Here is a 22,469-nt window from a genome sequence, read left to right on the forward strand (position 1 = left end):
CCCCGGCCCTGGGCCGAGGCCGGGCTCCGCCCTCCCGCCCTGCGGAAGCTCTGCCCAGCCTTCCACCTGCTTCCTGTTTGGTGTGGACGCTTCCTGACCTGCTTCCTGGCCAGCTGTGGCTCATTTCCTCCTCCTCCTCGCCCCCTGGTGTGCCGCCTCCTACCTGCCCACACCTCACCCCCACCCCCGCAGGGCGCTGGGGTGTGGGGTGGCCCAGCATCTGTGGAGCGTCAGGCACTGTAGTGGGTGCCAGGGGTCCAGGCTCGGGGAGACTGCGTTCTTCAGGAGGGCCACCAGGGAGCAGGATGGAGGGGACAGGGGGTCTGGGAAGTCAGAGCGGCAGGTGCTCCGGGGCCCCTTGGCTCCCCACAGAAGATCAGGGAGGCCTTCCTGGAGGAGGTGATGTCTGAACGTCTGAGCTGAGCACCTAGGATGACTGGAAACTAACTGAAAAGAAAGGCTTGAGGCTGCCGGTGTGCAGACACCCGAGAAGCTGTTTGGTGACGCCCGAGGCAGGGTTAGCCACGTGCAGGAGGGCCCCGGGGGCCCCCGAGAAGCCTGACCCCTCATCACACGGGGGAGTCACAGTCAGACCTCTGTCTGGCCTCGGGGCAGAAGCGCTGTGTGGGGCCCTGGCCGGCCTGGGGCCTGGAGAGCAGCTGACGAGAAACAGGGAGGGGGGCACAGCGCTGGGCGTTCCGGAGAAACGGCGGGACCGCAGGCCTGCGCGGACACCAGGGCCGGAGCTGGGGACCGGGCTTCCGGCCAGCCGGTGGCTTTGTGACCGGGACAGCCTCTCGCCCTCTCTGAACCTCCGGTCGCCGCGAGTCAGCGCCGCCCTCTCAGGGCCCGCAGGGGCTGCGGCCGCGCCGGTTCTCGGGCCAGGGACTCTCGGGCCCGGGGACGGGGCCCTGGCCAGAGGCGCCGTCTGGCTGCTCCTGGGGCGGATCCCGGAGCGGGGTGGGGGGCCCTGCTGAGGACAGGGAATCTGGGCCCCTCCCCTGGGCAGGTGGGGCATCCAAATCGGGAGGCACCCGCCTTCCGGAAAACGATTCTGGGAGCCCCGGTGGGGCCAGGCCGGGGGGTGGGGGGCGTCTGCCTGCCAGCCTCCCCACCTGGGCTCGGCCTGGCCAGGGTGGGCCCCACCACAGCAGCAGGGCACCCCCACCGCAGCAGCAGGGCACCCCCCGAGGAGGGCCTCCCTGGCTCCCACGCCCCGGTCCTCGCTGGGGCCTTTCCTGTGTCTGCCCTGACCCTCCCGGCCGGGAGGGGGCCTCCCCCTCCAAGGCCCGTCTTCCGGCGGGGGGGGAGACGGACGACAGAGGCTTCACTCTTGACCTGCAGAGCCCTCGGGCCTGCCTCCCCTTGGCCTGCGCTGCCGGACGGGCCCCTGGTTCACCGCCCTCCCGCTGGCGGGCGTCTGCCCCGCCCCCAGCCCCTGGGTGGTGTTCCTTGTCCCCCTCGAAGGCCGCAGAACACGGAGCACGGTGACAGGGGGTGGACCTCTGGCAGCTCCGCGGTCGTGGTGGCCGGCCAGCCAGCCGGCCAGTCCCGGGCCTGTGGCTCTGATGCCCACATCCCGGGGGCGTCTCTCCGCCGACCTGCGTCCCTGGGAAACCAGAGCCGGTCCCAGGAGCCCCCCGACGAGGAGGGCCCCCCGCCCCCCGGGCAGGGGCCGTCGCCGGCTCTGAGGCTCGTCAGCACCACTGTCACATAACTGTCACAAAGCAGCGCAGGGGCCGGGAGGAGGGGAGGCGTCGGCCATAAACAAGGAGAGCGATTTAGCGGTTTTCAAGAGTCACCTCCAGGGAGAGCTTGCGAGGGGAAAATAACACTTTATCTGGAAACGATTCTGCTGAGATGCGGGCTCCCCTCCCCTCCGCTTCCCCCGCCTCCGTGACGCCTGCTCTGTGCTGTGATGTCACCGGCCTGCCGCGGCCCGAGCCAGGGGGGGCCCCTGAGGCCGGGCGGTCTGTCCTGGGGGGGAGGGCCCAGCGCACAGGTGCAGGGCGCCTCATTCTTGGGGCTCCCGGGGACAGACTCCCCGCGGCCTCCGTGGCGCCAAGTGGGCTCCGTGGGGAGGGGCCCGGAGGCCGGAGCAGGGGCCCGGAGGCCGGAGCAGGGGCCTCCAGGTGCGTCTCTGTGGAGTCTGTCTCTCGCCCCTTGGTTCCTGCCCAGGGCCATGCTGCTTTGGGGCCGCCCAGGCGCGTGGGGCGAGGCGGGGACAGGCTGCCCTTTGCCAGAGGAGGTTGGAGTGAGACGGTGCCGGGCCCGGGTCAGACCCCCGGCCAGAGGAGGGAGGTCGGTGGACCCTGGTGACGCCGACCCCTCGGGCTGCCGGTTCCGCCCGGCGACGGGCCGGGGCCAGCGCCTCCGTTTGCACGGTAATGCTGACTGTGTGCGCGCACTGACTGTGCGCTGATGCTCCCTGAACTTGCAGCGTCAGGGGGCGGGGCGGGGGGGCATATCAGGATGCGGCGCTATCTTGTGACTTTGCTCTGCATCTAAAATAACTCGAAAATAGAAACTTTATTTATTTAAAGCTGGAGGGAGGAGCAAAAGCAGAAGACAGAGAGGAGTCAGGACACAGAAGAGCAGCGAGAGGCACACACTGAGGGGCCTGGTCCCCGGTCCGGGGCAGGAGCCGGGAGCCCCCCTCCCCCAGGGAGAGCCCGGGGGTCCTGCTGGTCCTGGGTCAGCTGCCCCAGCCCCTGACGGGCCCTCGCCTGCGGCCAGCTCTCTAGGGCTTGGCCCCCTGCCTCCTGGGGGTGCCCTCCTCAGGCCCCCGCAGAAACCACTCGGGAACCCTGCTCCTCTCTGTTCCCCTTTCTGGACGGAGCAGAGCCCCCCTGGTCACTGTCCCTCATGGCTGTGGGACGTGGCCCGCGGGGAGGGGCCTTCAGAGTGTTTGTAGCGGGTGCACGTGGTTTAAATATGGTCTGACACGGGAGCCGGGACTTAAAGCCGGTGAACTTGAACTCGTCCCCCCAGGGGAGCCGCCGCCCCAGCACCCCTTTCCACCAGTCAGCTCTTGGGGGCTCCCCAAGCCCCACCCAGCTCCAGTTATCCCCCCCACCCCAGCTCCTCGAGATGAGCCCGTCTGTGGGTCCCCCCCGCACCCCTCCCCCGACCCACCCGAGAGAACAGTTTTCCCAAGTCCACCTCCAAGGACCACCAGCAGTCCGCAGCCTCCAGGAGTGTGGGGGGGCTGCTGTCTCACCCACTCGCTGTCGAGGTTGCCCCCACCCCGGCTGCTCGCTGTAAGGATGCGCATCGGGCTCCTCGCAGAGCCGGACGGGAAGAGCGGGGCCCCCTCGGACCTGACCTGACGGAGCCCCGTGCTCTCGGGGCTGCAGCCGGCTCTTCCCTGCTGCGCCCCTCCCCCGGCACGCTCGGCGCCCTTCGGGCGGGGGCCCCTGAGGACAGGTCCCCGGGGGAGGGGCTCGAGGCCAGCAGCTGCCCGGGGGCGGCCCCACGGCTCCACCCACGCTGCCCCCTCTGCGAGTCCGGCTCAAGCACCCCGGACGTCTGCTCGCGGCGCTAGAAACGTCTGCCGTGAAACCGCCGCTGGTTCGGAGGGTGCGGGGCCAGCGCTGGGGGTCGCAGGACGACACGATGTCCGCCTGAGCCCTGCCCCCCGCTGCCTCCCAGTCCCCGCGGGAACCCCCAGCGGGGGGACCGTCCCAGCCGGTTACGTCGCTCTGGAGGCAGACCCAGAAGGACTGGACTGACACCTGCAGCCGGACAGGGGTGGGCTAGTTGGCGGGGACCGTCCCCGGGTCCCCGGGACACCTCCGGGAGTCTGTGGACGCTCCGCCTGCCCCGGTCACCCCGGTCGGCCCTGCCCCCGAGTCTCCGTCCTCTGTGACTCCGTGGCCCCCGCAGGGTCCCAGCGCGGCGCGGCTGCCGCGCTCTGCGGGGCGCAGAGATGGGGGTCGGGGGCTGCCGGTTCCTGCTGCCTTTGCTTCTCGTGACAAAGTCCTCGCTTTGGCGAAATTGTGTCTTCCCTGCACCTGCGTCTCTCTCTCTCTCTCTCTCTCTCTCAGTATCCCCTCCAGAGTCCCACATGGGTGCGGGGAGGGCACCCAGGCCCTGCCGGACGCACCCCTTCCTTGAAGGAGGGCCGGGAGGGGCCCGCGGTGCAGCACCCACAGGCAGGGCGCTGGAGTGGGGTGCTCGCGTGCAGGAGGCCGCGAGGTGCGCAGGGTTTGGAGACTGGCACGGGACCCTCCTGGCCGGCAGTGACACTCTGGGGAAGAGGTTGGGGTCCCCGCGTTACAGATGCACCAGGAGACCTGGCGAGGCCCAGGCAGCCAGAACAGGGCTCCTCACGAGTCCCCACGAGGCCTGTCACCTCTGGGCGTCGTCACCGTGGTGATTGGGGCCACACCGAAGGCCGATAGCCGTGACCACCTGTCCACCTCTCCCTGGGCCGCACGCCCTGCTGGTCACCGGGGGACAGGCACGCCGCGTCCCCGCCGGAGCTCGAGGGGTGTTGTTGGGTGGGAGGGGTCCCTCGTCAGGTCAGGGGGTGGGCTTCCCCCGCCATCTCCCCCAGAATCTTCCCGGTCTGCGGCCCACGGCCTCCCGCCGTCTGGCCGCTCTGCAAACACAGCTATGAAAACAGCCCGTGTGCATGTTTGTTTTGCTCCGTCGTTTTCGCCGAGGGCGGGGCAGCAGGTACCCGGGCCCCGCCCTGCGCGTCTCCCCTCCGCTTCCAGCTTGTTTTCCTCGCCGGCGGGTTGGCCGCCTCTCCCCCGGCCTGTCCCCCGGGGGGTTCCGCCTTGCCTTCCTCATCCTTGCTGCTCCTTCGGCCCTCCGCAGCCAATCCTGTGCCTCCGGCATCTCGTTGCCAGGCGACAGCCTTCCTACCTGCCCCATTGTGTTAGCGTCTCCATGACAACAGGTACTGCCAGAAGCGAGGGGGCAAGTTCGGTGGTGGCAGGAGGGGAGGCCCGGTGTATCCGAGGACATCCTGGCGTCGCCCCAGCAGCCGCTCGCTCGCTCGTGCTCCTGGTCCCCAGGGGCTCCCCAGGGGTTCCGTGAACGGCCCACACCCAGCTCAGGAGACGGGGAGTCAGGGGGGCGGCGCTCTGCCCGTAGGGACAGAGCTTCTGGCCTGGGGACCTTCCTGCCAGGACCACGGGTGAGGGCCACGGGCGTTTCTGTTCAGATACAGTGGGGCTGGGCCACTCTCGGGTTTCCATGGGAAGGTTCCGGAAGGCAGCGGATGAGCCAGCAGTTTTCCGTGGCGGCCCGAGCTTGGGAATGGAGTGGGTTTTCCAGTGGGGCGCGGGCAGGGGCGAGTCCGAGCCGGGCCGGTAGGGCCGGGCAGCGTCGGGGAGGGGCGGGGCCCCGGGCGGGGGTGGGGGGGGCGTCCTGCACAGACGGAACTGCAGGCCAGGGCCCTCAGGGGCGAGTGAGCCCTGTGGGCGTCCCCCCGGCCTGCTGGCCGAAGGGGGCGGCCTGTCCCTGGGCCCCTGCCCTGCACTCCAGCCTCCCGGCCCCTGAGGCCTGGCGGGCACCCGAGGGGGGAGGGGGAAGGAGCCCCTGGAGGGTGGGTGGCTCTTCCAGCCTTGTCCCCGAGGGCTTGGCAGGTGTTCACCGGGGGGGGGGGGTGCAGGGACCCCCCCAGGATGAGAAAATTGGAGGAAGGTCTCAGAAAAAATGAAAAACTGATAAAGGGAAGAAACCTGATGGATAAGCACCCGGGAGCCAGGTATCTGGACGTGTCGCCAGGGACCCACTGGGACCCTGGAAGGGCGAGGGCCTCGTGCTGGAAACCCCTCCCCTGGGGGCACAGCAGGGCCTCGGGCTCTGTTTCTCGTTCAAAACCACCAACGCCACCTCCTGCCTCCCGGCCCCCCCCAACCTCCACTGCCCACGCATTCTGGGTCCTTGATGAAGGTCAAGGTCGTGGCCGGTCTAGCCAGCCTGCTGCTGCCCTGGCCTGGCGGGCGGCGGGTTCCGCACCTCACAGCCCAGCCTCACGGGCGGGCTTGCAGGCAGACCCCGAGGGCAGCTCTCGGGCCGTGAGCTCGGGGCCTTCCAGCCAGGGCCCCAGGCCGCACACTGCCCGAGAGTGCAGCCCAGAGCCCCTGGCCCTGCCCGCCCCAGCCCGGTGACCCTGGACCTGGGGGCTTGGGGAGTGCTCGGGGCTCGTGGAGCGACCCCTCCTCCCTCGGCCTGGCTGGGAGGACCATCGGGGAGGACAGGGGAGGACTCGTGGTGGGGGAGAAAGGTTATAATAACGTGTGAGCGAGGTGCAGCTGACAGGGTGGCTGGGGGCTGGTCCTCTGGCCGGCTGCCGGGGGGTCTACGCAGGCTCCGGTTTCTCCGTCTGCGCTGAGCCCCCACCCCCGAGGCTCCGCTGACTCCCGCCCCACCCCCACCTGCCAGCCCCGGGGGCCCGTCTGGAATCGGAGCTGTTGCTGGGGCGGCCAGGCCTCTGGTGATCCCGGCCGGGGGAAGGGATGGGGGGAGGAGGGAGTGATGGGAAGGTCGGGCTTCGGAGCACAGCCCCAGGGGCCTGGGCCTTGTGCCCCGTGACTGATCTCCCGGGCTCCCACGCATGGCAGGAGGGCCACCTCGAGCTGGGAGCACCCGGGGTGGGGGGGTGGAGGTGCCGGGGGCCGTGGCTGGGAGGGGCGGTGCGAGCCCGCCCCGGCCCAACGCCCTGGGAGGTGTTGAAACCGTCAGCGAGGCCAGCAGCCCCCTGTGATGGGCGGGGTGGCTTCAAACCATCGATTTTCATTAGCGCCGAATCGTCTCTTCTCTCCCGGCTAACCGGCCAGGAGCCATGGAGACGGGCAGCGAGCTGTGTCCCAGCACCACCAGATCGGGGGACAGGACGGGGTGTCGACAAAGCCCGGGTCTCCCGCGGCCGGCCCCTCCCTGAGCTCAGGGAGAAACAGCCCCCACCCCTGCCCCTGCCCCCCGCGACGGAGAACCAGGGGCTCGACCTGACTCTCAGCAGGGAGACCGAGGCCGAAAGAACTTCCAGCCTCGAGCGGGGGTAGGGGGGCGGGTTCTGAGGGAAGAGCCGGAGAACCCGCTCTTATGTAGGTTGTTGGGGATCGCTGACCGGCGTCCTGCCTGTCCACCTGAACCCGGCCAGAGTGGACCGAGGCCCGGGCACGGTCCCCGGGACGCAAGGTGAGGGACGGGGCAGTGCAGCATTTGGGCCGGACAGGTGGCGCCTTGGCACTGGCCCGGCGACGTCCTGTCCCTGCCAGGAAACTGACCTAGTTGCCATCGCTGCCACAGCCACGTGCAGTCCTGGCCTTGCGCTGCGGCGCGCACCGCCGTCTGGCCGGGGAGAGAGGCTGTGCCGTTTTGAGGCTGAAGGGGCCCCGGAGGGTGCTGGCAGGGCCCTGGCTCGGGGGGTGGGGGGACACAGACGGGCCCCATGGCTCCCTCCTCGCAGACCGTCTGAATCCCCACTCGCAGCCAGGAGGCAACCAGGCGGGTGAGGGAGGACGGGGCCGCCTCGCTCCTGCCCGGCCCCTTGCTCACGCCCTCCCCGAGGGGCCTGCCGGCTGCCCCCCTGCCCTCCTCTGCCGGGGACCAGCGGCTGCCGGAGCCCAGAGCCAGGGCGACAGGCCAAGAGCCTGGGGCAGGGGCCAGTCTCCGGTCCCTTCCACTCTGCCCATCCCCCTGCCCCCACATCTCAGACCTGCCTTCATCCGTCCTGGGGGATGGGCGGTGATGAGAGGCTGGACTCGGAGGAGAACACTCGTGAGTGGGCGCTGCAGCCCTGACCTCAGCTCCGGGGTCTCCCCGCGATGCCCGCACTGGGGTCTCGTCAGAGGCAGGGCAGCCGCGTGCACCGCACACCCGGGAGCGGTCACTTGCTCAGGACCTCGGCCTGGAGGCAGCGGGACTTGCGCTGGGGGCAGGGGTGAGTAGGCAGGGGCCGGCTCCGGGTCCTGGGCCCGTGCTCCCGACCCCACGCCCCCTGTGCTGGGGCCCAGACTCGCCCCTCCTCCACCACGCAGGACCAGCTCTCCCCTCCCCCGTTCCTGAGCTGGTGAGCGAGGCACTGGGGAAGAGACATGAGGCACCCCGCTGTATTCAGCCCGCGACGGTCTCGGGGACCCCGCACCCAGAGTCCCCCTCCAGACTTTGCTGTTTCGTTTTATTTGCTTTTCTTTCTTTCTTTCTTAGATTAAAAAAAAAGCATATCCAACCTCTTGGTGCCGTGGGTTCCTTGTTCTGATCTTTGGGGACGACCCCAGTCCCCACGTACAAGTGCCGGGGGCTCCTTTCCCCGCCCAGGGGCCGGGGAGCTGTCCCATCAGCACCACCCCGCCCGCCCCACCCCGCCCCGCCCTGCCTTGGCCCGCCAAGCCCTCCCGACCCCAGGGGGACCCCGAATACAGTGCCCACCTCCCCTCCCTTAACTCCCGCCCGGCCCCAGAGCCCAGGGAGCTGATGCTAAAGCTCTTGCCGCCGTCTGAGCCGGAATGAAGTATTTGTGGGCCAGAGAGACTTCCCGGCTCTGGGCGTGCAGAGCGCTGAGCCAGGAGCCTGTGTCTGTCCCGACGGGGCTGGAGCCAGGACACTCCTGCTGAAAGGCTGGGAGCCTGGGAGCCGGGGGGCGGGAGGGGGGGCCTGGGTCCGGGCTGCGGGGTGAGCCATGGGGCAGAGCAGTCTCAGGCGCGGCCGGAGCCAGGCTGTCTGGGCCGGGCCTCTGCTCTGCTGTCCAGGAGCTGGGCGGCCGGGACGCTGTGCCTCGGCCTCTCTGTGCTCGGAGCCCCTGCGGGGAACCGGGAATGGCCGAGTACACCGCACACGGGCGGCCTCGGCAAGGAGAGGAGAAGCACTCAGCGCCCGCACCTGCGGCCAGAACCGAAGCGGCCCCGGACAGGGCAGCGAGCAGACAGGTCCCGAGGGAGGGGACAGGCAGGCGGGGCCGCACCCCGGGCCGGGGGCCGGGACCGTCGGCCCCAGTGCCAGCCTCGCCCCTGGCCGGCCACCCACCTGCCTGTCCCAGCTGTGTCTGGCCGTGGCTCCTCCCCTTCCCGCGGCGTCTGCCGTCGCCCTTGTTGTTGCCGTTCGGTTTTATTTCCCTCACCCGAGGACGCGGTCTCATTGCTTTTAGAGAAGGAGGGAGGGGGGGGGGGGAGAAACATCGATCGGTTGCCTCCCGTGCACACCCACCCCTGGCCAGGCGTCCAGCCCGCGGCCGAGGCAGATGCCCTGACTGGGGTTTGAACCCACAACCCTTCGATCACAGCACAGCCCTCCAACCCGCTGAGCCACACCGGCCGGGACGCTGCCATCTCCTGAGCACCTACTACGTGCCAGACACCGTGCTAGGAGTCCACCCTCATGCTCTCGTTCAGTCCTTACAAAGCCCACGGCGGCCCGTTGCGGGTGAGGCCCCTGGGCTCAGGAAAGCTCAGGGGCTGGTGTAAAGCCACGTGGTAAGAGGCAGCAGGACTCGAACCCTGCTCTCCCTGCGTCGGAGGCTCCACACCCCCTGCCCTCCCTCCCTCGGGTGGGCAGTGAGTGGTGTTCTCAGGTCCAGCGTGGACTGGGGGCGCCCCAGGGTTCCGGACCCCCCGCACGTGGGAGGCTCTCGGGGCCTCGGGGGTCGGGCACGTGCGAGGGAAGGTGCTATTGTCCTTGCCGCCCCGAGGACAGCCCTGGCGAGTGCTCACTGTGCGCCAGGCTGGGCGTGTGTCCCGAGTCTGGGCACACCGTGGGTGGGTGTGGCCCGGGGGGCGCCTTCCTCGCCGCTCCCCCGGGCAGCCCCCTCAACCCCCTCAGCCTTGTTCCCCTGACTCGGGAGCAGGGCACTACACACGCACGCGGCCGTGCAAGATGGTTTCGAGGATGCGAAACAATGTCTCGATGAGGGAGAAGCATTGTTGCTGTGTCCCGGCCAGGGCCGGCCTGGGCTGGGTCCCCTCTGAGGCCCGTGCAAACACGTGAGCACCGTGGGCCCCTTTCCCACTGCCCCGTGTGGGGAGCGCTCTGCCTCCCCAGGTTCCACCCGGGACAGGGGTCCTGTCCCCTGGGGAGGAGGGAGAGCAGGTGCCCGCTGAGTGACCCGGCATGGGGCTGTTTCCCATCCGGCTTTTGAAAAAGTGCCAGTGAGTGACAGCGGCCACCGTGTGTGTGTCCGCCCCACCAGCCAGTGAGGAAGAAGCAGCCGCCGGGCCTCCGCACTGTCTAGCTGGCAACCGGCCCGTCCTAGGTGTAGGGACAGACAGGGGTCTGAGCCGGGGGAGCTGGGGACGCATTGAGGACAGTGGTGAGTGGGCTCCTGGGGGTCCCGGGCAGGAAGCTGGGTGGGAGGCGCGGCTCCCAGAAGAGAGTCCTGGGCTCTCACGCCGAAGCAGCTCCCAGAGCACTGGTCTGGGGTGTCTCCGAGACTTTGTCCCCGCAGCGGGACGCGGGGGGACCGGGACTGGGGGGAGGGGCGGGGGGCCCGGGGGCCCCGTGTGGAGGCAGGGAATGCCGACGTCACACAGGTCGGGCCGCAGTGCGCCCGTGGTCTCAGTGCTTCTCCCGGGGGCCAGTGCCTGGCCCGGCTCCGTGCTGAAGGCCAAGGCCGGCGGCTCAGACCCACAGGAAGGAGCCTTTGAGCAGGTCCACCCTCAGGCCGTGGGTCCCACTGGGCCCTGTCGGAGGTGCAGGGAGCTGACTGGGGGTGGGGCTGGCTGGCAGGAGACAGCAGAGCGAACCTCCTGTCTGTCCCTCTGCTGGGGGCGGGGGCGGCCTCGGTCCATCCGATGACGCCATCGAGGACGGAAGCACAGAGGAGAGGAAGGGGTCCCGGCGTTTCTGTCTCCTGGGGACATCACGGCACCTGTGAGTCCCGGCCCCCACGGCGATCTCGGCCGCAGCCCGGTCAGTCCGTCCACCCGCAGGCGTCCCACTGACTTCTCTCGGTGGGTCACAGAGTCACGGTCAGGGGACGGTCGGCAGCCGCCTCGAGCCACCCTGTACACTGCGGGCAGCGTTCCCCGTGGCCCGGAAGGAGACGAGGCTGTGGCCGCCGGCGCACCCCCCTCTGTTTGGAGGGCGCACCCCCCTCTGTCCAGAGGGCGCACCCACCTCTGTTCGGAGGGCCTGCCCGGCCGCCCTCCAGGGGCTGTGCGTCCACACTCGCCCACCTCGCGTCCCCGGGGGACAGCCCGCCCCCCTGCGTCAGCCCCTCCTGCACATCCACCGTTTTCTGAAAGGCGGTTCGTCCGGTGACACAGCGGGAATCCCTTCCGCTTTGATGAAGCCTTTACACGCACCATGTTCTGACCGACCCTGTTCACTCCTCCGTGTGGGTCTCTCGGCCAAGTCTCTGCCCTTCCTTCGGTGTGTGCTTTGACCTTGACCCGGTCTCGCCCCCCCCCGCCCCCCGTGTGTGAAGGTGCTCGCAGAGGCCGTTCTGCGGTTGCTAATCCACGGCTTGCACCTCTGCAAGGGCCTTTCGTCCGCCCGCACGCAGAGGCCGATGTCCACGCTCTCGGAGGCCGCAGGAAGCGCACGGCCTGGGGGAGGCAGGGCTCCCGAGGGCCTCTCCCGGGACGGAGCTGTGCACAGGTTCACCCGGCGTGCGCCCTGCAGGCTCCCCCCCCCCCCGGGGCTGCACTTTCTGCACTTAGCTCCCTCATCCGTCCGTCCGTCCGTCCAGCACCGACTGCTGGTGTCGTCGTAAACAGCCTCAAGTTCCCTTTGAAGTGAACGTGATGAACGTCCGTTCGTCGCTGGTCAACAGGGAGGGGGTGGGGGGGGGAGCTGAGGAGACAGCACAGAGACGGGGCGATGGACGGGTCAGGGTCTGCAGGGGAAGGGCTGGGCGCGGGGAGAGGGGGCAGGGGCGTGCACGGGGCGGGGGGGGGCTCTGCCTGGGTCTGAAGGTGGGGCGGGGTCTCCGGGACCAGAGCGGTGGGGGGCAGAGGTCAGCCTGCCCGGTCAGGAGGTCAGGAGGTGCACCGGGAGGGCCGTGAGCCAGGTGACCGAGGGGTGGGGACCGTGGGAGGAGCCGGGAGAGATGGCCCACAAGGGGGACAAGGGACTGGCAGGAGCAAGGTGGCAGGGGGCGCCGGGGGCTGGGGTGGAGGGGCGGGCAGGGGACCGTGATTGGCTGTCCCCCCTTGGGGCCCAGCTGGGTCCTCGGGGTGGGGGGGGGACAGTCAGGAGCCAGGCAACGTGGCAGGTGGAAAAGGGGAGTGTGGGGGAGAGGCTGGGGCACGGGAGCGGGCCGACGGGGGACAATGCAGACGCAGGGGCCAGGGCAGGTCTGAGACTCGGGGCGAGGGGTGGGGGGGCGCCGGCAGCAGCAGGGTCGTCCGGCCGGTGGGCGGGAACGGAGTTGGGGGAGGGGACTGGCCGCGTGGGTCCGGCGGGCTGGAGGCCTCGGGCGCTCTCTCCCACGACACCTGACGGTCCTCTCTCTCCCTCTCCCAGGTCGCGAGCCCGCCCCGCCGGCCGCGCCGACCATGAACGGGACAGCCAACGTGGGCCCCGCTGGCCGCCCGCACTTCGGCTCCTCCATCCCGGTGCCCCGCGCCGCCTCCCAGACCCGGACCCACACCCCGGGCGCCTCGCCCCAGCTGCGCCCGCGCCAGGCCGGCCCGGCCCTGAGCCCGCAGCGAGCGGCCTCCCCGAGGCTGGGCAAGCCCTCGGGGGCCCCCCGGGGCTCCTCCCCAAGGGCCTCCCGCGGCAGAGGCTCCCCAAAGCCCGCCGGGGCGGCGAGGGAGCCCGCCGAGGGTGCCGACGGCCTCTGCAGTCCCCCGTGGGGCAGCCCCAGGGCCCCCCCCAGGGCAGCGCCGCCCGGCCGGGCGGGACCCCGAAGAGCGGGGGAGACCCAGGGCTCGAGGGGGCGGAAGAAGGCGGCCCGAGAGGGCATTCCCGTCCGCCAGACCCGGGGCAGGAGCCCGGCCCAGACGAGCTCCCGCGAAGAGACCCCAGAGCCAGGGGCTCCGGAGGGGCCAGCGCCTCCTGACTGCCCAGGAGAAGACCAAAGAGAGGAAAACCACGCAAGCTCTGGGGTCCCCGGGTCTCCGGGGGCCCCCTCCCTGGCCTGCAGCCCTGAGCAGAGCCGACGCCCCGCTCTGGCCCCGGTGCCCATCAGCTTCTCCTCGGCCCACCCGCAGGGCCCACCCGCCACGGCCACCGTGGCCCCCTTCCAGTACAGGTGAGTGGGCAGCCGGCCTGGGCCCGAACCCGCAGGGCCCTTGCTGGTGGGGGGTTTCGGGGGCCCCCACATGTGGGGGGATGTAGGCAGGGCGGCCCGCAGAGGGGGGCCTGGGTGCCGTCTTGGAGCTGGAGACATAAAACAGGCTCCTCCGCACTGGGGCTCCAAGCAAACTGAGGTGCGGGAGGAGGGTGCCCCGAAATGCCCCTGTCTCCTCTCTGGGGAGGGATGAGACCTGTGGTACAGTCTTTTTAAAAGATTTTATTTATTTATTTATTTTTAAAGAGGAGAAGGGAGGGAGAGAGGGAGAGAGACACATCAGTGTGTGGTTGCCTCTCACACGCCCCCTACTGGGGACCTGGCCTGCAACCCAGGCGTGTGCCCTGACTGGGAATCGAACTGGTGACCCTGTGGTTGGCAGGCTGGCGCTCAGTCCACTGAGCCACACCAGCCAGGGCTGCGCCAGGGTCCTGTGGAGGCCTCAGCATCTCCCTGGGTGGGTGGGCCCGCCCGGTCTTGCCCGGCTCACCTGGGGCCAGGGGCGTTAGCCTGCCTGCAGAGTCAGGGGCCCTGTGACTTCCAGGCACCGCGAGCCAGATCCTAACTGCCCCTCCGTGGGGGCCCGTCACTCCAGCGTCTGTCTGTCCGTCCGTCACGTGCGCTCTCTCTCTCCCCACTCAGCGTGTGGCTTTACGCGTGTCTGTGTCTGCACCTGGTACGCCGGGGAGGGTGCGTAAGGCTCCACAAGGGTCGTGGGGCCGCCAGCCCTGCGGGGGGCGGTGGCCAGGCCCCCGTCCCGAGGCCCACGGCCCGCCAGCTGGCCCGTCCGGCGTTCCGCAGACTCGGCACGGCGAGGGCGTAGAAAAGCAGACATTCGGTCTGCGGGGCTCTTCCAACAGAAACACGGCTCTGTGCTGGGAGGACCGCGGGAGGGAATGGAACATTAACGACTGAGGATCACACGCAGTCCAGGGACATTCTCGTGCTCATGAGCGCCCCCCCGCCCGGGACTCGGCCGCCCCCCGGGCTCCTCCCCTGCGGGGGGATGCGCTCACTCCCAGGTGCGCGGTGCAGCGGAGCTTTCCCATCAGGCCCTGGACCCGGGGCCTCTGGCGGCCCAGCATCCGCGGGTGGGGCGGGGCCGCAGAGAAGCCAACAGCTTGCGGCCCCCAGAGAGTCTGGGTCCCTCACGGACCTCGGTCGCCAGTGCCCGGGGTCAGGGGCGAGGACGCCAGCAATCCCGTTGCGTCCCGCACTCGGCCAGGCCTTGTTAGAGAGTTCCGGTGCGGACGCCACGCTGTGAAGGGTCGCGGACACACAAATCCACCCTCGGAGCGGGATGGGCAGGTCGGTGAGGGGCCGTGAGAGTGGCCACCGCCGAGATGGCGCAAGGAGCCGGGCGGTGGCCTGGGCAGACAGAGGCCCCGCCGGGGGCTGCCAGCTGCTGGCGGCTCTGAGGCGGGCTTGGGGGGCTTGGCTGGATGGACGCGGCACGGAGGAGGGGCCGGCGGCTCGGGCTCACCTGGGAGCGGGGACGGCCTGGACGCTTGTGGGAAGCCCTGTCCGACTGGACAAGTGACCGGCCGGTGTCCTCCAGCCGCAGGCAGTCCTGCGGGGGTCCCTGCAGCCTCCCAAAGCCTCCCTCTCTCTGGCTGCACAGCCCTCACACGGGTCCCTTTTCCTGAGAAGCCTTCTGTCCCCGGTGACCGTCTCCACCGACACCGTGTCTCAAGGAAGGGGATGTGCACCGTGGACCCCCCCCCCCAGCCGGGCAGGATGACCCCACGTCCTTCCCCCACCCGACGTCCAGCATTTTGAGTCCTGTCTTTGGGAGGGAGAGAGCATCTGGGCGTCAAATTGCTTCAGTTTTTCCACCTCCCATGCTGCAGGCCCGCTGCCGCAGGAGAATCTGACGTGTCCAAAGGGCACAGAACTTTCTCCTCTGAGCGTTTCAGCGCAACCTGGACAGAGCGGGCCCTGCGCACCTGCGCCTCGCGCGGACGTGCGAGCGCGTGGGGTCTCTTCGCCGTCTCCTGCCCCGGCCCAGCCCCTTCCGGGCCCTGGTTCAGGCGACAGGAGACTGGGGCCAGGGACACCCCGAGGCACGGCAGGCAGGTGGGCAGGTGCCCAGCTCACCTGCCGGGCCTGGCACCGGTGCCCGGGCGGCCCTGCCAAGGGCCAGTTCCACAGCCCGGGGCGTGCCGTCTGCGCCTGGAAGTCACAGCTGTGTCTCCTTCGTGGAAACCTGCTCCCCGCCCCCGCCCCTCGGTCCCCGCCCAGGCGCCCTGGCCCCGCGGGTCCCAGCAGTGACCCCCAGAGCCCCGCTCCCCGGCCCGGCCGCACAGCTGCCCCTCACAGCACCCCTCATGGGGGCGTCTGGGGCAGGACAGCTCTCCCGGGGGTAGATTCTGCCTTGCCTCTCCTGTGACCCAGCCCCCGCCCCCTCTGGACACCCTGCTCCTGGGACCGCTGGGTCCCCTGCGTGGGGTCCCGTGGGGTCTTCAGCAGCGTCACCAGCGCGTGTGCCATTCCCACCTGCCAAGTGTTCCCCCCACCCCACCACGTCCGCTCCGACCTTCGGGGGCTGCGCAGGCTCTGTGCTCCGTGCACAGCCAGGCCTGAGGGGCCGCTGGCTCCTGCCACGGGCTCCGCCTGGGCCCACGCCCCACACCGATGCCACCGTCCACGCAGGAAGGGAGGGAGGCACGGAGCCTGGCCGGGGATGGGGCGGTGCAGGGCCCACAGAGGTGGAGGGGTGACGGCCAGCCTCCTCAGCGTCCGAGGGTCAGCGGCCCTGGCCCTGGGCCGGGCTCTGGCGCGGTGACAATGGCAGCAGTGACCGCAGCAGCAGAGGAGTCCTGTTTCTGACACTGGCCATCGCCCCTGCGGCGGGCCAGACGCACCCACCCTGAGCACTCGCACCGTCATCCAGCGGGACCTGCGGCCTCACGCCCCGCCCTCCCTCCCTTTCCGAACCTCCAGCGCCTGCTCGCCAGCGGGCCCTCCCCCGCTGCCGACGCCCAGGTCCCCTCCTGTGGCTCCCACTGGTCAGCCTGAGACCGGCAGTCGGGCCTGGGCCTCAGGGCTCGCGGCTCTCACCCGAGATGACACCCAGAGGCGAAAGGGGTTGCTCTGCGTCACCCAGCCAGGCGAGGGCGGCGCGGCCGCCCGAGTGTCGAAGACGTAAAAACCAGAGAGAGAGAGAGAGAGCCGTGCGGTAGGGGACCCCCGGCCAGGTCCCCGGCCACCCCAGCACCAGACCGGCCTCCCCTCCCGCCTGCACGGCCCTCCCCGCCCCCGCTCGCCCCGCTGCCAGAGGGCCCATCTGGCTGGAGCCAGCCCCAGCCCGCGGCTCCCGGAGCCCAGGGTAATTGCCTGTAATGAACGCTCGCGCAGCCTTTGTTCCCGGGAGCGGACCCAGGGCGGACCCAGGGCGGACCCGGAGCGCCCTATGCTCTTGGAGCGGGGCCCGGAGACCCGCCCGCCTGCCGCCGCCACCGGCGGCTCGAGCCGTGAGTGGCCCGAGCTGAGGCTGCTGCCCCCTCACCCGGCCTCACCGCCTGGACGGGGGGCGAGGCTGGGGGCCGGGGTCTCCCCACGCCCCGCTGCCCTGTGCAGCCAGTGACCTCAGCTCCGAGGGCACGCGTCCCTGGGTGGAGTGTGTGTGGCTGTCACCGACACACAGCCCGAGGTCCCCGTGCCGCGTGGGCCGTGCACGTCCGGGGGTGTCTGTGCCCTTGGGGGCACCCCTGCCTCCGCCCCACTCTGCCCGGAGACTCGCTGCCTCCCGGGTGCGCACACGGCCCCGCGCCGTCAGGGAGGCCCAGGCGCAGGGGTGCACGTGCCAGCAGGGGAGACCCAGGCTCCCCTGGAGAGGCGTCGAGGCCACCAGTGACCACAGCTCTCTGCCCCGCAGGTTGCAGACAGACCTCGAACCCGGGCCCCTGCCCGGGCCCCAGGGCTGCTGGGCCGTGGATGGCTACTCCACGCCCCCTGGCGGGACCGAGGACGGCTTCTCCTGCATGGGTGAGTGGTCCGGGAGAGGGACCCCTCCTGGGGCAGGGGCCTAGGTGCGCCTGGACGCACAGGGCTGGCACTTTGATGCGGGGGGCCAGCCTCAGACACACTCTGAGCTCTGGCCGAGCTCGACTCGGCCCGGAGCTGGGCCTCTGATCCCGGAGCACTCAAAGGTCAAAGCCAGGGGGTGCCCAGCAGGTGTCACCCCTTGGGTGGTGCACTCAAAGCTCAGGCTGTGGGAGCCACCGGCGTGGTGGCAGGGACCCTGGCTGGGAGGACAGAGCCGGCAGCAGGCAGCGCCCAGGTCGTCGTGTGGGCGTGGGCACCAGGCCTGCAGCCGGGGGCCCTCCTGTCCCCTGCTGCCCTGGGCTTCCTGCCCCGGCCCGCCCTCAACGGCCGTGCCCCCGGGGCGTCCCGAGCCGCCGCCCGTCCTCGGGTGCCAGTCCTGCTGGGGACTGGGCCCCAGGAACCGGGCGGTGAGACTCGCCGTCCCGGGAAGAGCCATGTTCTGACAGGGCAGGCGCCGCGGGGTGTCGGCCCTCCTGCCACCCTGGAGAGACACCTGGGGGACGGCTAGGGCCACCCCCGGGTGGCAGGAGACACCCCGTCAGGGAGCAGCTCTGTCCCCCGGTTCTGCAGAGAAAGGGGCGCTTGTCCCAGGAGAGGTGTGGCCTTGCCTTCGGCAAACCCCCCGCTGCCAGCGCTGCAGCCGCGGCCTGCTCCAGGGGGCGGCGCGGGGCAGAGGACACAGACGTCCCCGGACCCGGGGATGTGTCATTCCTGACTTGCTGTCCCCTGCGGGGCAGGGCCCGGCTGTCCCGCCTGGCCTGGGGGCTGGGCCCCCTGAGCCGCCCGTCCCCAGGGCAGCCCCTGCAGCCCCCAACACAGAGCGGCCCCTCACTCTGCCCGGCAGGCCTGGGGGTGGAGGGGCGGGGGGCTGGGGGTGGGCCCGGGCCCTGAGACAGCAGCCCCGTGGCCTCCCACCAGGAGGGGACACCGGGGGGACCGGGGCACAGCCAGCCAGGACAGAAGGCAGCCCGGCCTCGCTGGCGGTGGGAAGCCGTCCGGATCAGGATGTGGTAACTGGGAAACTATGTCTCTGTTTCCACATCTGCCGCTTTGTTCGCGTGACGGCTTCCGTCTGCCAGACACATGGCCGCGGCCCTCGGTCGCCACCGAGCTGGCCGGGGACCGCGGCGAACCTCCCGTGCGTGGGGCGACCCCGGGAGCCCCCCCCCAAGGCTTGTCGGCGGGCAGACCCCTCCCCAGCTTGACCTGAAAGCGTGTGTGACCCCGAGGGCCAGAGTGCCGGGACCCGGGGGGTGGGCTTCCTCCAGGCTCCTGGGGGAGGGTGGTCCACAGTGCTGCGTGGGCTCTGGCACTGGTGGTCGTCATGGTGACCCCAGCAAGGCCAAGGATGTGCCACGGCTCCCCGACGGGTGGGATGGGGGGATCTGGGACCTGCCCGTGCTTGGGTGGGGGTGGGGGGGCTGTACTCTCCGCTGAGCTGCAGGAAAACAGCTGAGAGAAGAGAGGAGACCCGGATGGTTTCCCCGGACGCCCTGCGCCCCCACCCCCTTCGAACCTCACGCAGGGCCCGGCTGACTTGTGCTCGTTCATGCGCTCACTCGCCAAACTGTCGGGGAACGCTTGCCGACCCCCCCCGAGGCACAGGTGGCCCACGGCAGCGCCCAGGCCACCGTCAAACCTCCATCTGAGCGCCCGGGGCGGCCGGGCCGGCGCATCTGTGCCCACACGTGTGAGGCTGCGTGCGGGGGCGCCTCGGAAAGGCCGCCCGGGACAGGCCCTTAATTGGTTCCACGCCGCGACACGCCTGCAGGAGCGCTGAGTGGGCAGGAACGAGGGGGCTTGCCTCATCGGAACGCGGTCCCCGGGGGGCTCCTCACTCTGCGTCCGCTCCCTGCTGCGTCCTCGCCCGCCTGGGTTTCGCGCCTCGTGGCCGTGGGAGCGGGGGCAGAGTCTGGCTTCTAAGAAACCGTGGGACCCCCGGCGTGCCCTTGGCCGGGCGGGGCAGGGTCTGGCAGCTGTCCCGCAGCAATGGGGGGCTGCTGGTGGGCCCGGGGCGGCGCCCAGGCACGGCGCTCTTCTGGGGGCGTCAGGCCGAGGCTGCGGGTGGCTCGGCGTCGAAGGACACGGGAGGCCACAGCTGCGACGAAACCCACACGTCACCCCGTACGGGCTGCTCTTCCGCGGACGAGGCCTGGGGAGGGGCAGCGCCTCCCCCGAGACGGCGGCTCGGTCAGCAGCGGTGACCGCTGCCTTACGGCGCCCCGAGCACCACGAGACCCAGGGGTGACGACGACCGTCATTTATTGACCACCTACTGCGCGCAGGGCGTTGCGTCCTCCTTAAGCACCTGGCACGGCCCTCTGCAGGTCGCCCTGTTGCTCGGGGACAGGCGAGGAGACTGGGCTCGGGGAGGTTCTGGGGACACCCGGAGGGGGCCGCGCCAGGGTTCCAGTCCAGGCTGGTCAGAGAGCCATGCTGGTCCAGTGTCGCCCCCCGCCCCTCTGCTGCTGGCACTCACCACGCCACCCTGTTAACTGTCCCAGCCCAGCCTGGTGGCCGCCCCCGTCTCTGCCGAGTGCCGGGGAGGGAGCCGGCTCAGCGAGCCGCAGCCCCCGAGCAGCAGGCCCAGGGCGTCACCGCCGCTCCGTCCTCCCAAACCCGGGTCATCTCACGCCTGGCGCACACGGCCGTGTCCCCTGCCCCCTGGGGACTTCCGGGCCGAGCTGAGCCTCTGTCCCAGCCGTCCGTGCAGGAAGGACGTGCAGACAATTGACTGGAAAACAGGCCTCCCTCTGGGCCGATGGCATCAGCGGTGTTCTCCGGGCGCACCCGGGGCAGTCCCTGCGGGGCGGGGCGGGCGCCGGTGCTTGGGACCAGTAGACTCCTGGGAGCTGGGTCAGAGGTCAGACGAGTCGGAAGACAGCAGCCGATGGCACCTTTGACCTTCCATGTTGCGGACATCGGGACCCCCGGTCCTATGGGCGGAAGGAATCAAAAACCTCCCGGGCTGGGGAGTCCGGCTTCAGGGGGAGCTGGAGGAGATGAGGGTCACGGGCAGGGCGGGGGAGGGCGGAGGGGTGCTGGGCCACCCCACCTGCGCCCAGGGACAGGCAGGCGCCGGGATCAGGTGGACAGAGGACCTCCGAGCCCCCCCCCCGGGGGTGGGGAAGGAGGAGCAGCCCTTGTGCAGGCCTGGACTGGCCCCGTCCGGGGGTGGGCGAGGCCCCCACGCTCACTGCGTCCTTCCTGCCCGAGCCCCTGGGTTCCGTGGGGGCGGGAGGCACGGGGAGGGGGTCAGTGCCTGGTGAGGAAACCGGGCCGTGGGGACGGGAAGATCTCGCACCGAACGCCCGCGAGCGTCCCCCACACTCCCACGGCCGAGTCACACGCCCAGTAATTGCCAGCGAGTATTCTGTTAGAATCCGCGGAGTTGCCGACGCGCGGCACACCTCTGCACAGTTCAGCGCCCCCTCGGAAAGCCCCCGGAGCCTCGCGCGGCACACAGGTGCCGGCGGCGGGGAAAGTGGGCACAGCCAGCCGCACAGTGTGGGGGGGTGGGGGGGGTGCTGCTCCAGGCAGCGAGTGGGCAGGAGCCCGTCCCGCCGGCTCAGGGTCAGGTGCGCACAGGTTCTCCTCGCTCCGGCAGGTGCCTCTCGGCGTTGGCGCCAAGGAGCTGCCCCAGAGCCGGGGCAGCCCGGCCTCTCCCTGACACAAACCTCGTGTTTGAGGGTCGGCCTCACGGACCCGCCGAGTCCGGGCTGAAGGCCGCACAGCTGCCGCCGCAGGCCGGCCAGGCCACCTCGGGGCGGGGCCTCGGGGCTCTGTGGGCCGGCGTCCTGGTTCCCTCGGCCCGCGGGGAGGGGCTGAGGCCCGTCACACCCAGGTCAGCGCTGTCCCGCGGCAGAACGTGGCGTGAGGTTGTCTCTGAGGTTCCACCTGGCACTGGGATTTGGTGACCTTGAAGTGACCGGCCCTGCAGGGACGCGGACGGGTCAGGTGTGTGCGCACGTCGGAGTTCACTCTCCCGGGCCGAGCACACCCCCCGCCACCTGGAGGGCCCCTCGCAGGACCCCCGCTGCCGTGACACCCGCTCCGGGCGGCCCTGTCTAAGGCAGGCGCGCCTGGGAGGTGTGGAGGGGACCAAGTCAGAGACCCGCTCCCCGTGGGAGGTCAGGGGTCCCGGCACCCTGTCCTGCGCCTCCTTCGAAGAGGAACAGGAAGGAGACACCCAGAGCCCCTGCTGGGGGAGAGAGACCCCCTATTCCAGCCTGGGGGTCAGGACCGGAGCCGCCGCAGCCCAGCTCTCAGCCAGGCCTCCCAGCCCGGGACCCCGGGTCGCCGCCAAGGGGCCGGCTGCCGAAGGAGGGTCCCTCCTCGGCTCGAGGGAGGGGTCCCTCAGGCCCTGGGCCCAGTCTCCGCTCTCCCATTTCACACCCCTCAGTGGGGAGCTGCCGGGTGGAGGCTGGGGGTGGGGGCACGGGGGGTCCAGCCCTGGGAATGTGGGTTGTGGGCTGGCGCCTCTCAGCACTCCCACCCTCCGGAGGCCAGGCCCAGGACAGCGCGGGCAGAGGGCAGACTGTGGCCCACGGCTCCCGGCCCCACTCCCACCTCAGGGCACCGAGCCTCCCGCTCCCCCAGGCAGGCGGGCGGCGGGTCTCCTCCGAGCCCACCCGCCTGGGCTCTCGGCCCAGAAGGGACGTCCCCAGCCCTGGACTCAGGGAGCCTCGCGGGACAGAGCCGGGCCCCACGGAGTCAGTCCTCAGTGACCGACGCCGGGCCAAGCAGAGGTGGCGGCGAGGCTGCGAGGAGGCCAGTGGATGCATCAGGGAGGGCTTCCTGGATGAGGCGTGAGCAGCTGCTGCCTCGGTGGAGGAGGAGCGCTGTGTCCACTGGCTCCTCTTCTTCCCCAGGAGGCATGGAGCCCACTGTGTCTCCAGCTGGGACGGCCACTGGTGCTGGGCACCCCAAGGACTCCTTGCCCACTCCTGCCCCTGCCTCCCAGAGGCAGGGCGGAACTCTGCCCCCTCCCCCGAGCAGAGCGCAGATGGGGGAGGAGGGGTCTCAGGTGTGACGGGCACCGGGGTCATACCCCTGAAGGCCTGCAGCACAGACGGGCAGGTGCTGGCCGCGCTGTGGCCCGGGGCCGCAGGGAGGGAGGGACGCCGGCCCGGAGCCCGGCTGCCCCTCCGCCCACCGGCCGCCCGGTCTCTGGCCGCGGGCTTCCGGGAGGTCCCTGCTGCTTACGCCCCGGACACTCGGGCTCTGAGGCGCACGC

General features: G+C 70.8%; 1 protein-coding gene across 4 annotated transcripts in view; it reads left to right on the forward strand.

Annotated features, from left to right (window-relative positions):
* The window catches only part of NAV1 (neuron navigator 1), a 132,795-nt gene that overhangs the window by 19,300 nt on the left and 91,026 nt on the right, over positions 1-22,469 (forward strand). For all 4 annotated transcript variants that reach the window (XM_045817106.1, XM_045817108.1, XM_045817116.1 and 1 more), the window contains exons 2-3: positions 12,418-13,147; positions 17,064-17,173. In XM_045817106.1, coding sequence (XP_045673062.1) covers positions 12,450-13,147; positions 17,064-17,173 — 808 coding nt within the window. In that variant the 5' untranslated portion in view covers positions 12,418-12,449. The remainder of the gene's footprint in view (positions 1-12,417; positions 13,148-17,063; positions 17,174-22,469) is intronic.

The sequence above is a fragment of the Phyllostomus hastatus genome, unplaced genomic scaffold, assembly GCF_019186645.2.
Source record: "Phyllostomus hastatus isolate PE091 unplaced genomic scaffold, TTU_PhHast_1.1 phas_contig_148, whole genome shotgun sequence".
In the NCBI taxonomy this organism is placed as follows: domain Eukaryota; kingdom Metazoa; phylum Chordata; class Mammalia; order Chiroptera; family Phyllostomidae; genus Phyllostomus; species Phyllostomus hastatus.